The sequence below is a fragment of the Carassius carassius genome, chromosome 48 (assembly GCF_963082965.1).
Source record: "Carassius carassius chromosome 48, fCarCar2.1, whole genome shotgun sequence".
In the NCBI taxonomy this organism is placed as follows: Eukaryota; Metazoa; Chordata; class Actinopteri; order Cypriniformes; family Cyprinidae; genus Carassius; species Carassius carassius.
In genome coordinates this window covers 13,602,965-13,616,832 of record NC_081802.1, presented here as the reverse complement: position 1 = coordinate 13,616,832, position 13,868 = coordinate 13,602,965, and the positions used below count along the sequence as shown (strand labels likewise).

At 36.7% G+C, this 13,868-nt stretch overlaps 1 protein-coding gene across 4 annotated transcripts in view; it reads right to left on the bottom strand.

Annotated features, from left to right (window-relative positions):
• LOC132131444 (CREB-binding protein-like) overlaps positions 1-12,196 on the bottom strand; it is a 52,794-nt gene extending 40,598 nt beyond the window's left edge. For 2 of the 4 annotated variants that reach the window (XM_059543464.1, XM_059543466.1), the window contains exon 1: positions 11,366-12,196. In XM_059543464.1, the coding sequence (XP_059399447.1) occupies positions 11,366-11,444 (79 nt within the window). In that variant the 5' untranslated portion in view covers positions 11,445-12,196. The remainder of the gene's footprint in view (positions 1-11,365) is intronic. The other 2 variants (XM_059543467.1, XM_059543465.1) reach the window with 1 other exon arrangement.
• Positions 12,197-13,868: the final 1,672 nt, after the last annotated feature.

Sequence of the window (13,868 nt, the reverse complement as noted above, 5' to 3'; positions counted from 1 at the left end):
ATTGATGAATCTGAATAAAGTGTTTACATGAACGCTAAATAGCGTGATCGGGCTGATGTGCGGGTTTATGGGTCACAAGCTTCAAATCGCTATACATTTTTTTGTGACATGCGCACACTGCACAAATATAGAGTTTCTCACTGATTGCACATAATAACCACTGTCCTACACTGTTTCTTTATTTAACAGCAAAATTAACAGCAGTGAAATTCTCTTTCACTTGTCCCGTCACAAAATCCACTTTTAACGGACAAGCGTTAACGGCGAGCCATGATGTTGCATCTATCCGCGTCTCTGATTGAGATGCAACACGGGTAACACTGAGCTCACACCAGTTCGAGAATAAACACAGACAGTCTGCCAGACGCTGCAGGTGATAAACACGAGGGAGGCAGGAGTAGGGATCATCCCATTTCTTTCACTCCCTCACGGAGCAGCTGGCTGTTTAATGATACACATCATGGAGCCAGACTCGTGCACATGCTCGCTTACACACTCCTCTATCCAGTGCCAACATCCCGCCCCCTCTGTGCTTGGAGCCAAGCCAAAATGCAAAGCAACATACACATTCGGAAGCACTTTGAAGTCCCAACAGGGATCCAGATTTCTCCCTCCATCACTGTGCTGAAGCTTGTTATAGTGGCTCTGGGAGCAGGCTATAAATAGTCTCTTCACACGGCAGCAGACCACAGCTGTCATTCCCAGCGTCTGAAAGACCGCGGGCCGTCTGAGCTGAGACAGGTGCGCATCGTCTGGGATTTCACTCGGATGGGGAGTAAAGCAACGGATACAAATAAACCAAGACTTTTAGCTCAGCTACATCTAATCTCAAATGAATGAGATTCAATTGTTTAGGCCACGGGATGTTAAAGAGACAGTATATTCAAAAAGTTTAATTCTATTTACCAACTGTTGTTCCAAATTCATTCTAATTCTGATTCTATTTCTCAGTTATGATATCAATTTTGATACTACATTATCGCAATTAATATTTGTGTTCAGTAAGGATGCAGAAAATTTATTACAAGAGACAAATAAAGAATAATTACATTTTTAAATATATTCAAAAAAAGAGCTGTTTTAAATTGTAAGGATATTTCAAAATATTACTCTATTTTTGATCAAACTAATGTAGCAGTGGTGAGCATCAGACCTCTTTCAACTTTCAAAATGATACCAACCTCAAACTATTGAACATTAATAAAGAAATACACTCTCAGCAAATGCTGTAAATAAACAGGGATCTTTCCAACTTTGCACATTACAAAAATATTAATAAAAAAAAATGAACAGAGCCCACTAAACAAAAATAATAATTCAACCACAAACTGCTCTCCAGATACTAACTGAAATCTCAATTGCATTTCATGTGTAAAATGTATTGTTATAAGGTGTAAAATCGTTATAAAACTATAAACTCATGAACACTTAAGCCTTAAATTCTGCATTGCTGTGGTCAAATGTGGTTTAGGAAACACTGGCATAGGTTAAAAAACTTGGGATTTTAAGAATGAAGATTTAGCCAGTCCTACTTTACGTCCTAAGAACAGCAGAACAACAAACTGAATCAGAATCAAACATTTTGGGAGTGTAAAATATGCCAAAATTAGAAAATATATAGAATAAGACTTAAATAGTTTTGTTTAAATTCAAAATGTTTTTTTTTTCTATACAGTAAATCTATAAGAAAAAATAACATATCTTTTGAAAAATAAAGTATATATCGCACCTCCGTCATCAAAAACACACAAAAACCCATAACAGACAAGAATGTTGAGCTACAAATGATAGCCCTTTGAGAAATTTGGAATCTATACACCTTTGCCACATTTTCTGAACTGATTGTTGGGAAAAATCTGCAAAATGTAGCTTACGACATCACATTTGTACTGGTAGCCAGAAAGTCACCTGCTAAATCCATAAACGAAGATGCAAAGACAGGGAATGTGTCAAACTTTCTACGGGCTCTGTGCAGGACTAGTTATAACCTTACAAAACTATAGATGGGTTCACACATTTACACACTATTCTAGGGGTGTAATGATATACCACGCTTCGGTTAATATCACGGTTTGGTTCTATTTGCTGTGTCTGTAGGGTTCATGGCACGAGCAATGGTAAAGAAAACTAGATTCACTTTTAACTTAATAACAATAATCTATTACTTAAATGTTAATGCATTAACAAATGAGACTTAGAAAATTGGTTAACACTTTATTTTAAGGTGTCAGTGTTACACATTATACGTACTTATTATTATAATAAAAATTAATTATGCATAATTACATGCAAACAACCCTAACCCTAGTACATTATGGGTTAAAACAGCTTGGATGTTTAAATTGGCATGACTTAAGATGATGTGCAAGTGACAATTCCCTGAACTGTCCAAAACACACACTAGTCTTGTATTCCTTGCAGAGAAAAATGAACATGGATATTATGGAAGTGAGGCTATTTGTGCATTTTGAGAGAACGGGAGAAGACGCAGTACCACTCAATCACAGTCACTCACAATTTTTGCAAAATTCTGTCTCACAGAAAGCTTTAAAATTACTGATCAGCTCCGATAATCTGTTTGGATTCCAGCTACAATCTTTAGTACATAAATGTTTGTGGGAACTTCCAGCTTTATAATCGTGAACCCTGCAGGAATGTGTAGAATTATGCACAATGCATGCAGCGAAATTGGGGCCCTGATTATATTACACAAAATCAAGCACAAGTGAACTTAAACGTTGTTACGTAGTCAGAATGTGTCAAGTCCTTCTGTGCACGTGCTTTGCAATGCTGAAAACCCTAAGAATTCACAAACATTTTTAAAATAGTGCTCTCAATATAACATTATGTATATGACAATCCTAGTCATAGTTATTAATGTTCTGCATTTCTGTTTTGAGCTGCGTGCGCTGAAGATCACCAATGAAGCATTTTGACTGCAAGGTTTTAATCAACGGGATTTATCTCATATAAGATACAATTAGTTGTTTATAATACATAACCTTAACATTAAAATAATGTATAATTTCTGCAGTGCAGAATATGTTGATTGTGCCATTGAACCCAGTTATAAAAATAGAATGTCCAGTATAATTTGAAATGTCTCAGAATGGTGCAAATTTTAAATAAATCAAAAGTAGGGCTCAAGGTATATACTACTATCTGTGATTTGGATTTAGTGTCTTGGGCTAACTTCTCTCTGTGCACGCAAAGAACTTGCACTGTGAGACTGTGTACACACAGTTATTTATGTTTTCAGAGCAGGACAAAACATCTGATATTGAAATAGATCTGTGTGTGAATGCAGCTTGTTAAAGCTGCCACTTTCTATGATCTCATCAGTAATAATCAAACGGCAATAATGATGAGGGAAAAAAAGAAAAATCCTCAACTATTGTCTGTAAGCTTTCGGACACTTAAAGAACGGATTTTAAATAAGTAATTGTTTTTAAAAAATAGCCTGCTGTGCTTGTATAATAAGTTAATTTTGCACAAAATAAATTTGATATAAAATTTATATGAAAACGTAGCCATGTGCAGTAATATTGAAAACTGAGAAGTGATATTGAGTTGATAATGATAATCGTAATTAAACTGAATTGTGAAACCAGTGAAGATTCAGACACTATATTTTTAAGATGGCAGTACTGACATAAAGAGATTCCAACTATAAAAAAAAGCATAAAACTGCAATTTTGTTTAAGATGTTAAGTTGTAAAGATTTATTTGCACAGAAGAAGAATTAATTGGGTCAAAAATGTACATCAAGAATAGTTTGGGAATTGGATCGTGACTCCCGGAATCGGATCGGATCGTGAAGTTCCTGAAGATTCCCACCCCTAATAGATGTACAGGTTGTATGACAACACTGTGATGCATTATTAATCGTAATCGAATTGAATCGTGAGATACCCATAGATTCCCACCCCTACAGTTTAGTGCCAACCCTAATCAAACTCACCTGAACAAGCTAATCAAGGTCTTCAAGATTACAAGAAAGCTACAGGACGGTGTGTTTAATTAGGCTTGGCGCTAAACTCTGCAGGACAGTGGCCCTCCAGGACCGAAGTTGCCCAGCCTTGCCATAGAACAACCATTTGAGTTCTGCAAAGAACTTTCGCAGAACAGTTCTGAAAAGAACCATTTATTTCTTAGTGTGAAGAAGACCCAAAGTATTGTATTCCATTATAAAAACTAAGGATGCACCGAAATTAAAATTCTTGGCCGAAGCTGAACAAAATGAAACACTGGGCCGAATGCTGAAGGCTGAATACCAAACACGGTTTTTATTTTTATTTTTCCTATTTTGCCAATTTTTTTCACCATTGCAGAAATTAAATAACCAAAATGTGCTTTAAAAATATTTACCTAACACTGAATATTTTAACATTCTAGCAGACATTGTACCAATAAAACAATTTAATTTAAAATGAATAAGTTAGTAAAATAATATTTTTTGGCCATTTTTGAGACCCCCTACTTGAATCAGACATGCATTTTTTACTGTACAAATAAATGTAGCCTCACTAAACAGAAGAGACTTACAGATCCCAGTCTGAACACTATGTGTGAATGCTATAATAAATGTATTAATAGAGCTGTTGTAATTATTATTATCCTTATTATAATCTTTTTAAATTTCATTTTACAGAACAATAGTAAAATTACAATAATAACATTTATTAATGCTGATGGAGTTCGTTTTTTCTCAGCTTTTATGTTTGCAGAAACCCGCAGTAAGGCCTCATTGCTTCTTTTTGTTGACAACAGGAGATTTATAAACGATTCTCATTATGAATTTGGGAAAACGTTTGTTGCACGTTTCGCATTCTCACATGCCTTGTAAAAATTCATAAAAATGTTGCTAAGCAACTGATCATTGTATCAAATCACTGCCAGCCATCTAAACGACCACTAACCCATGCATATGAAGAACTCATCGTGGTGTCTCGATGCATGTTCACAGCACTGCTGCTGGACACATCTCTGGTGTGCACTACTCAAGCTCTCGAAGCAAAGGCATGTGTGCGAGTGAACCAACTCTGCAGAAGTCTAAGTTTCAGCTATTGGGTGGCCTGTATGGGAATGTTACCGATGTTGCTCTTTTAGCTGATTCCTCACTAGTTGACTAATCAGTTTTAAGGAAACCCTGTACAGCTAGACTGGTTTTTAGGTTCACTGCACCAAGATAGGTCACATCTTGTGTTTGAAAGAAAAAAAAAACAGCTAAATGGCGTGCAATGAAATAGAACAAAATGTAAACAGTTTGAGATGCATTTTTAAAAGACTTGACATGTCAATAAAACAATGCTTGTCACAGGATATTAAAAAGAAACTGCAGGAGACACGATGCATCAGCCAGTGGCATCTATCTTAATGTCAATGGTGCTTTTAAAGTAAATATTATAATAATAATAACAGGTAAAACACAGGAAGCTAACTGAAGTGTATCCACTGAAAATACCAAAAAAAAAAAAAAGTCACTAGTTGAGTACCTGGATCGCTTGATTTTGGTTCATTCACACTTCCAGTGATTTTTTTGAATCTGGAAAAAAAAAAAAACTAAGCATGTAACCATGTGAATACAATCTTCTCAATCAGATTACAGTGCACGTGACCTATATATTTACAAAATGTTAAAAAATTAAAAGTTATGGGCTGATAACAGAACTTTTCAGGATGAAATTTCCCAAACTTGCTACAAAGAACATTTACTGACAGAATACGAACTGCATACTTCACTATTCTAGAAAACCATATTCACATCACTACTAAGAGGTCGACAGATAGTGGCTTTTATGATACCGATAGCTAGGTTGAACCACACTGGCTGATACGGATTAATCAACTGGCTATAAAAATTTTATATAAATAAGTTCATTAACTAATGTTAACAGAAGCAACTTCAAAATTTTCAAATGTTTTAACAGTTGAAATTTACACATTCTATACAGCCATCTTTAAATATCTAGCCATAGCATTGAAATTACATACATATAGATGTATATGCTCACAGTTTAATCGCTTCCATTCTAGAACACATGATGATAATCTAATCAAAATAACAAAATATGGCAGTCATACACCAGGCAAAAAGCACAGTGTCACGTCTAGATCTCGTGGGTATAAATAAGCTTTCTATTGATGTATGGTTTGATAGGATAGGATAATATTTGGCTGAGATGAAACTATTTGAAAATCTAGAATCTGAGGGTGCAAAAAAATATAAATACTGAGAAAATCACCTTTAAAGTTGGCAAAATTAAGTTTTCAGCTATGCATATTATTAATAAAAAAAATTAGATTTAGATATATTTACAGTAGGAAATTTATTAAATATCTTCATGGAACATGATCTTTACTTGATATCCTAATGATTTTTGGCAACTTAAAGGGGTGGTTTACAAGTTTGATTTCTAACATTATTCTATCAACGGACATTTGCATCGATAGTCTAGTGTTATAATTGATTTGCGTTTGGTGCACTGTGGAGCGGGTAAAACGGTTTTTAATGGCTGGCTAACATATACCCATTGACTCGCGCTAGCTTAGCATCAGCTATCTATCCAAATATAAAGACTGGATAATTTAAAAAAAAAATGTCTCCACTGATGAATAATAACCAGGCTGACTTAAAAATGAGGTCCGATGTCAAAAATCCCGAACCACCCCTTTAAGTCCAGGGTCACAAATATAATGTAATTTAATGGAAAACTCAGCCTCATATGTCAAAACAAACAGACAGGGATGTCAATGATTCCCCCTCTAAAGGTCGCTCTCGTAGTGTATAATCAGCTACTCCAACAGACGAAACCCGGAAAAACTATCGGCTACTATTTTGCAAATAGCCGTTAGTTCCAACAATCAACTATCTAGGGGTGCACCGAAATTTCGGCCGCCGAAAAATTTCGGCCGAAATGGCATTATCGGTTTCGGGCCGAAATAAAAAAAAAACAGCCGAAAACGTAAACCGAAAATGAATGTCACCCGCCCCTCCCATCCTTGCGCAAGCGCTTAGGTTTCACTCACGGTCGAGCTGTTATCACGCGTCTGCCTATCAAAGATTAAGCATGTCAAAGGGCTGTCACAATCAAAAAAAGCTTTTCACAAAAGCTGCACAATCGATCGGACCAACCAACACAAGTTTCGAAAACGAAAACAGGGAATCGATTTTAACGGCCTTCTCTCGGAGCGCGTCACACAGCAACTGCAGGTTCTGACACACACACAGACACACAGCCTATTAGTGCATAATATCAATGTAGCCTTCAGTAATGTTTTTCATTGATGTTATGGCAGTCCACATTGCTGACTTGTTCGCGTCTCAAGCGCCCTCTTTACGTTCGCCCTAATACCTGTTTAGTTGTCGGTGGATTTGCCTATATTTGGCGTTGAAAAAGGATCAACGCCAAATATAGGCAATTTACTAACGATTCAATGAACACTTTGCCTATGTCTCAAATCGAACAGGATTTTTTTTTCACAAAAGTGACAGCCCTATACGAGAGGACACCAAAGTTGCAATATGTAACATTTGTTCTGCAAAAATCTCCAAAATTGTGGATTTTTTTTGCACAATTTTTAATAAACTATTTTATTTGATGGAACATAAAACTTGAAGAATAATTATTATTTATATTTATTGTTACAAATATTTTATGTTTTGTTATGTAACTGTTAATAAAAGTTTGATTATTATATTGTGATTTTTCAATTCAGATCCATTAAATCCAAGCAATATATATATACGTTTTTAAAAGAAGCCATTTTCGACTTCAGTTTCGGTTTTCGGCCAAGTGCATCCTAAATTTTCGGTTTCGGTGCAGAATTTTCATTTCGGTGCATCACTACAACTATCGGTGCCGATTAATCGGCAAAAAAACGATACATCAGTTGACCTCTACTCCTCTCACTACAGGCCAGGCACGTGCACACATAGACATGAAAGGGGGCTTGAGCACCTGCCCTTTTTATTCCTGGAGTGAAAGTGCCCTTTTTTCTGGGATGCTTTTTTTTTTTTTTTGAAAAATAATATATATTTCTGTTTGCACACAGCTTCCCTGTCAACAAATATATTTATTGAAATATAGTATCTAAATATCAGGTCAGGAGTTCTGAAGCGCTCCCTCTCCCTCTCCCCCGATTGTTAAACCCGATTGTATTGCTTCCGCTAAAGAAAATAGTCCGCTCCGTCTGTACGGTTAGAATCCTGTGAGTCCATAGCAACGCTCTGTTTTTCATGGCAATGGTCTGTTATACTCCGCACAGCGGTCTGTTGGTTATAACAGACCGCATTCTACATTGTAATTCAACCAGGCCATGTAATAAAATAAGTTAATAAAATAAGCATATATCACCACCAGGTGATATGCTTTAATTATTTTGTTTATCCTATTTACCTGCATTTCCCTGTCAATTAGATGCAAATGTGCGCATTTTAACTAGTTGACGCCTAATTTGCATACAGAACGTCCCCAGTTACATCAAGAGTCTTTCCACCTGAAATTTAGAAATCTTAATTGGTGAATTTAGAAGAAATCTACAGATGCAAACAGATGGAGGATACACTCTAAAAAATGTAGTAAATCTGAGTAACTGCATCTGGTACATTAATAAAACTGAGTAGAAATAAGTTAACATTAAACTTTAAAAATAACAATATTTATAAATTAACTATTTAAGTAATTTAACTTTTTTTATTTCCTCGAAACCTTTATAAAATAGTATTCCATACCACCACAAATACATACATGGCATTGGCTTTTATTGAATTTTTACTCAATTATTTTGGTAAGTTTAATTATAAAGTGTTATGTATTCTGATAACACCAAAATAATTAAAACGATGTAGTGCCTTGTGCAAAAATAAACAAATTATTAGTAAAACACGCCCCTCTGTTTGATGCAGTTATTTAGGTTATTCTAAATATGAAGAGTTCAGATGAAAAATCCTCTAAGTGCCATCTGAAGTTTCCTTCAATAATGATCATTTTTATCAAGCTTGTATGTTTATGTTCCCTTATTTCACATTACTGGCAACTAAAATTACCTATTAATTGTCATTTAAGTTAAATTACTGAACTTAAATACGAGCTTGAAAAAAAGGGCTCATAAGAAAATTTCAGATGGCACTTAGAGGCTTTTGCATCTGAACTCTTCATATATACTTGAAACTAGTAGCATAGAAAATGTTTTCAAAACATGCACATTGTGGAATGCTTTCCTTTACTGCTATAGTGAATACTAAGGAGACCATGATTTCTGTGAACTGATTATTTTGTAGTCATCTTTTGAAAATAAAACAATTGCGTGAGTTTGAGGAAGATAAAATTAATTAACTTTTTAAATTATTTTTTTTTAAAAGGAAGTCAGAGTTGCGTTAATATATATATATATATATACTTTTTTGTTTAAAAAAAAAAAAACCCATTATGAGAAGTGCCCTTTATTTCACTTGAGCCCCTGCCCCTCAAAATGTCTGTGCACGTCCCTGCTACAGGCATTATACCTGCACTGCTCAAGTCCGAATGCAACTGGATACTCCATACTTCCTGAAACAAATTATACACTTCACCTGTCAAAATAACTATATCATGAAGTAATATAGCCTGAACGCACACAGGCAAGATAGATGCTGTAGCCTGTGATGGTCCAACAAGCACTACTTTGTGAATGAACAGCATAGAAACTAGAGAAACAGGTCTCTACAGGTGCAACAAGACTTCTCAGCTATTAAACAGAGCTCAAGTTTACTTACAAACACACTAGCTGCCAGTAGGGCTGCACGATAAATACCGCGTTCATTATCAGCGATTAATCACCTGCGATAATGAAAGCTGTTTGCGTAGCTTGTCAGTGAACTATGGCTCTGCGTAGTAAATGTCACTTGAAAGCACATGCTGGAGGTTTACTACTAATCACAGAACCGGCTTTATTGACAAGAGGTGCATGATAAACGCATGAGATTTATCCTGCAACCCTAATAATCAGTCAAATTACATGCTGATTGGTGTAAAGGAAGGGATGCTGAACTTCATACAACCTGTATGTGTCGAGTTTTTAACACATTTGAGCACTAGTCATCACACGCATGATGCAAATCTGTAGCATGCACACGGTGATGGACACTACAGCCATTTATGTGGTTAATGACAGCTGAGGTGACGCTTCAAACAGGCCTAAAAGTAACAGGTTTACAAGCTAATACAACAAAGTGCTAGTTAAACACTAGGTTTACTAGTCTAAGCACACAATTAACTATTTAGACTAGAGAGCACATAAACCGCAGAACAGCATATTTCTGAACTCGGTATGGATTGCGTTTATGCTCATAATTTGAGCAAAATTTATCCCACTGAACAAAGCAGGAGTGCTTGCCACATTTGAGACAAACTGAGAGGCTTCAGCTAACTCACAAAGCACTAGTTTGGCTTCCCGAGTGGCCAGCCATGCGCATTTAACAAGTCTCAAAAGTGCACTAAATACGTTTGTATCTTGTTTAGGTTGTTTACGCTTTGTAACGCGACAGGGTTGGTCACGTGACCTCAAAAACTACGCTCCATGAGAAACAAAAACGCCTTTTCTGTGAATATTAGCTTTATGAGCGATTAATTAACATGCCTCAAAAGTGCTTTTAACAAAAGCTAGCAACGTTTAACCCATGGCTGCTGATAAAACATTTAATTTTTTGTTTTTAACAAAAGGGACTTAAATGCAAATGGTGAAACTTAACGTACTAATGCGTGAACTTCCTAGAAAGCAATAATAACTGCGTGCACATTTATAACCGTATCATAGCGACCATAAACTAAAACTTTCGCTTACAGAAACTGTCCCGGGACGTTCGCATGGAGCTGTCGCTTCCTTCCCTGCACTTCCAGCTTTCAACAAACTGATCTTGAATGAATATTATGGCCGGATTGATGCAATGTGTTACAAAAATCTCATCTGGTTCTATTAGAAGGACAGCAGTTGGGTTTTCACGTGCACAGAGGTTTGATCGATAACTACTACTTGATTCCCTAAACGCTGGATACATTGTGATGTTATTATGTACAATATATCAAAACAGTACATCGGTGGAGTTACCTGTTATTATTTATCCACCCTCGTGTATGCAAAAACTCGAACATCTGACTTCTGTAAAGCACACAATATCTAAACACTGTATGAAAGCTCGCTTCTCTTTTACTGTCATGCGAGTTTTGAACATGAGCGGGACTAAATGATTAACGTTACATGTCGGGGTGAAGTAAGCGACCAGTAAAGCTAAGTGGGCAGTCCCTGGACTAATTTGACAGCTGCGTGAATAAAGGTGCTTCACAAAGTCTCTCAGAGGAGTATTTATCAGGTTTGGGACTGTTACCTGAGGCGTCCGGAGCAGGTGCCGTCAGCTTCGCTCGCTTCGCGCTGGGAGGGCCGCTTTCGAGCACTTTCTCAGCCATTGCGGTTAAAAAAGAGCTTCTGGTTGAATTTCGTGGGGAGAAATTCAAAGTGAAGGATCCTTTCGTCAGAAAAACAGATGTTGGCTTACTTTTGGGGAGTGTGGAGCGGCTCGGCGGAGGATTTTCTCAAAAAAGCAGCAACAGCGCCCCGCGTCGCCACCACCACTCACCCCATGATAATCCAACACCCAACACCCACATTACCATCGTTATATTACCGAGAGAAAACGCCTCCTTTCCGCGAATTCAACGTTAAATCCCACATTAGATATCCACAGGAATCCTCGCGCGCAAGTGTCGTTAATTTTGCAACGACACGCGATCCATTTTCTGACGTCGATTTTTTCCTTGCAAAAACCGTTTGGCTGCGTGTAAAAATGCACGGTTGCATGAAAATGAGATATTTTTGCAAAATAGTGTCCTCGGGGCTGTCTGTCCTCCAAAAGCGTCTGGTAAATAATAACAGCTCGGAGCGAAACACGGACGCAAGCGCCGCTCTTGAAGGGGAAATCAGATAGACGAGGGGTTTGTGGCCGACAAACGCAGATCAAATACAGGATTTTTCGCCAAAAATTCCTTCGCGGCTATATAAAGGCGTCATCGTCCGCTGCACGGTGTCGTCAGAGCTCGATCTGGATGCGCCGCGTCCAAAAATACAAAATTATGCTCTATAGAAATCCTGATTCCGAGCCGAGACAAGATGGCGGCTGTTGATTCCTTCGATACAAAAAAAGTTTTTTTTTTCTTTTCCAAATAGACGGAGTCGAGGGGGCGGGGGCGCGCGAGCGCGATCACGCCCTACGTCAAACCTGCTCTGAACGCGCGGAGCGGCCGCTGGAGGCGCGAGACGATCACAAATCAGCACTGGACTCTCATTAACGCATGTCTTTATTTACATATAGACAAAATCGTATCGGGACGAAACTAGTTTTACATTTAAGCTAATTTAAGCAGTGCAAATTTTATTAATTTCAAATATGAAACACTTAATTGTTTATATTCGGAGAGTTTTTGTATTTCTTCTGGTCTTGAATTATATTTTGGCCCTCATAAAACACATCTCTTATGATATTATCCATTTGAAACATTCATAATAATGATTAATCATGATTTAAAATAAACATTTAAAAAAACAGCCATTTCTTTCACACATAAAACAGACACATGCCGCTTCTGGTTATCTTTTCATTGTTTTTCTACTCTCCAAATCTGGCACATGCACATGTATTATCAACTTTGAAACATAAAAATCAAATGAAACAATACATGGTATGTACATACAAAGTGAGTGCACTGTGCAAATGTATACAGATTATGCTTTTTGCCTGAATATAATGGCTAATATATCAATACCCGCTGTGTTTCATGTGCATAAGAACAAATGATTGATGAACTTGTGCTGCTGGGGGAAAAAACAACAGCTACAAAAATATCTGTCTTGCAGCTTCCGCCCACACTATTAAAAATCTTTGGTATACACATATTCCCATAAATGGCACAAAATAACTAATGCACAGTTAATAAAAGCATGTGAAGTCATATTTAAGGGCATATTTGTTTAACACTCTTGAGCACCAAAACAACTTGGTTTTAGATTTGCACTCAAATACGTCTCTTAACCAATTGAGATTTGTTCAAATTTATACAAAAACAAGAGTGAAGCAGTGTGATTCACGTGGGAACAATCACATAAAACAAGATCAAATTCACAATTTTCCATTTTAGTTGATTTCAAATATCATAAAACTTTAGTAGAATTGAATCGGAGGCACTTTTCAAGAGTTTAGGCCTTCGGTGCTTATGTCAGTTGAAACTGAGTGCAAAAACCCATTTCTCCTTGCTTTAAGTGGCTCCCTTTCATAAATATGCCCTTTTGATATTAGGCTCTGTGGCTGCACACCAATTCATGCACAGCCCCAATAAATACAAATGCATTTAATACAAAACCACATACAATATGCACAATTAATTATAATTCAATACTGTCAGCACTGGGTTTCTTTAGCCAATGGAGTGATGCAAGAACTCAAAGGTGAATGTGTTGGCTGGAAAGCAGTGCACCACAAAGCAATTAACAGCAAAATCAAATCCCTTTTCCATCCCGAAAAGTTCCATTTTAAAGATACACAGTGTACATAAAAAAAGGCTGGAATTATAATTCACATCAAAGACGAAATAATAATAATAATGATACAAAAACATAAAATTGCAGGTGTGAAATTTGCAGCATCAAAAGACCCCCGATAGTTTGACTCTGAAGCAACCTGCTATTACGACTGAGAGGGAAAAAGAGAACAAAAAGGCACTGGATTCTGTCCATTTTTGAGAACAAACTAGTGATCGCTGTGTAAACAGAAATAAAGAAAGAAATCTGTCCTCCTCAAACCTCAGAGCCAAGCTTATTCACTATACATGACGGTAGAG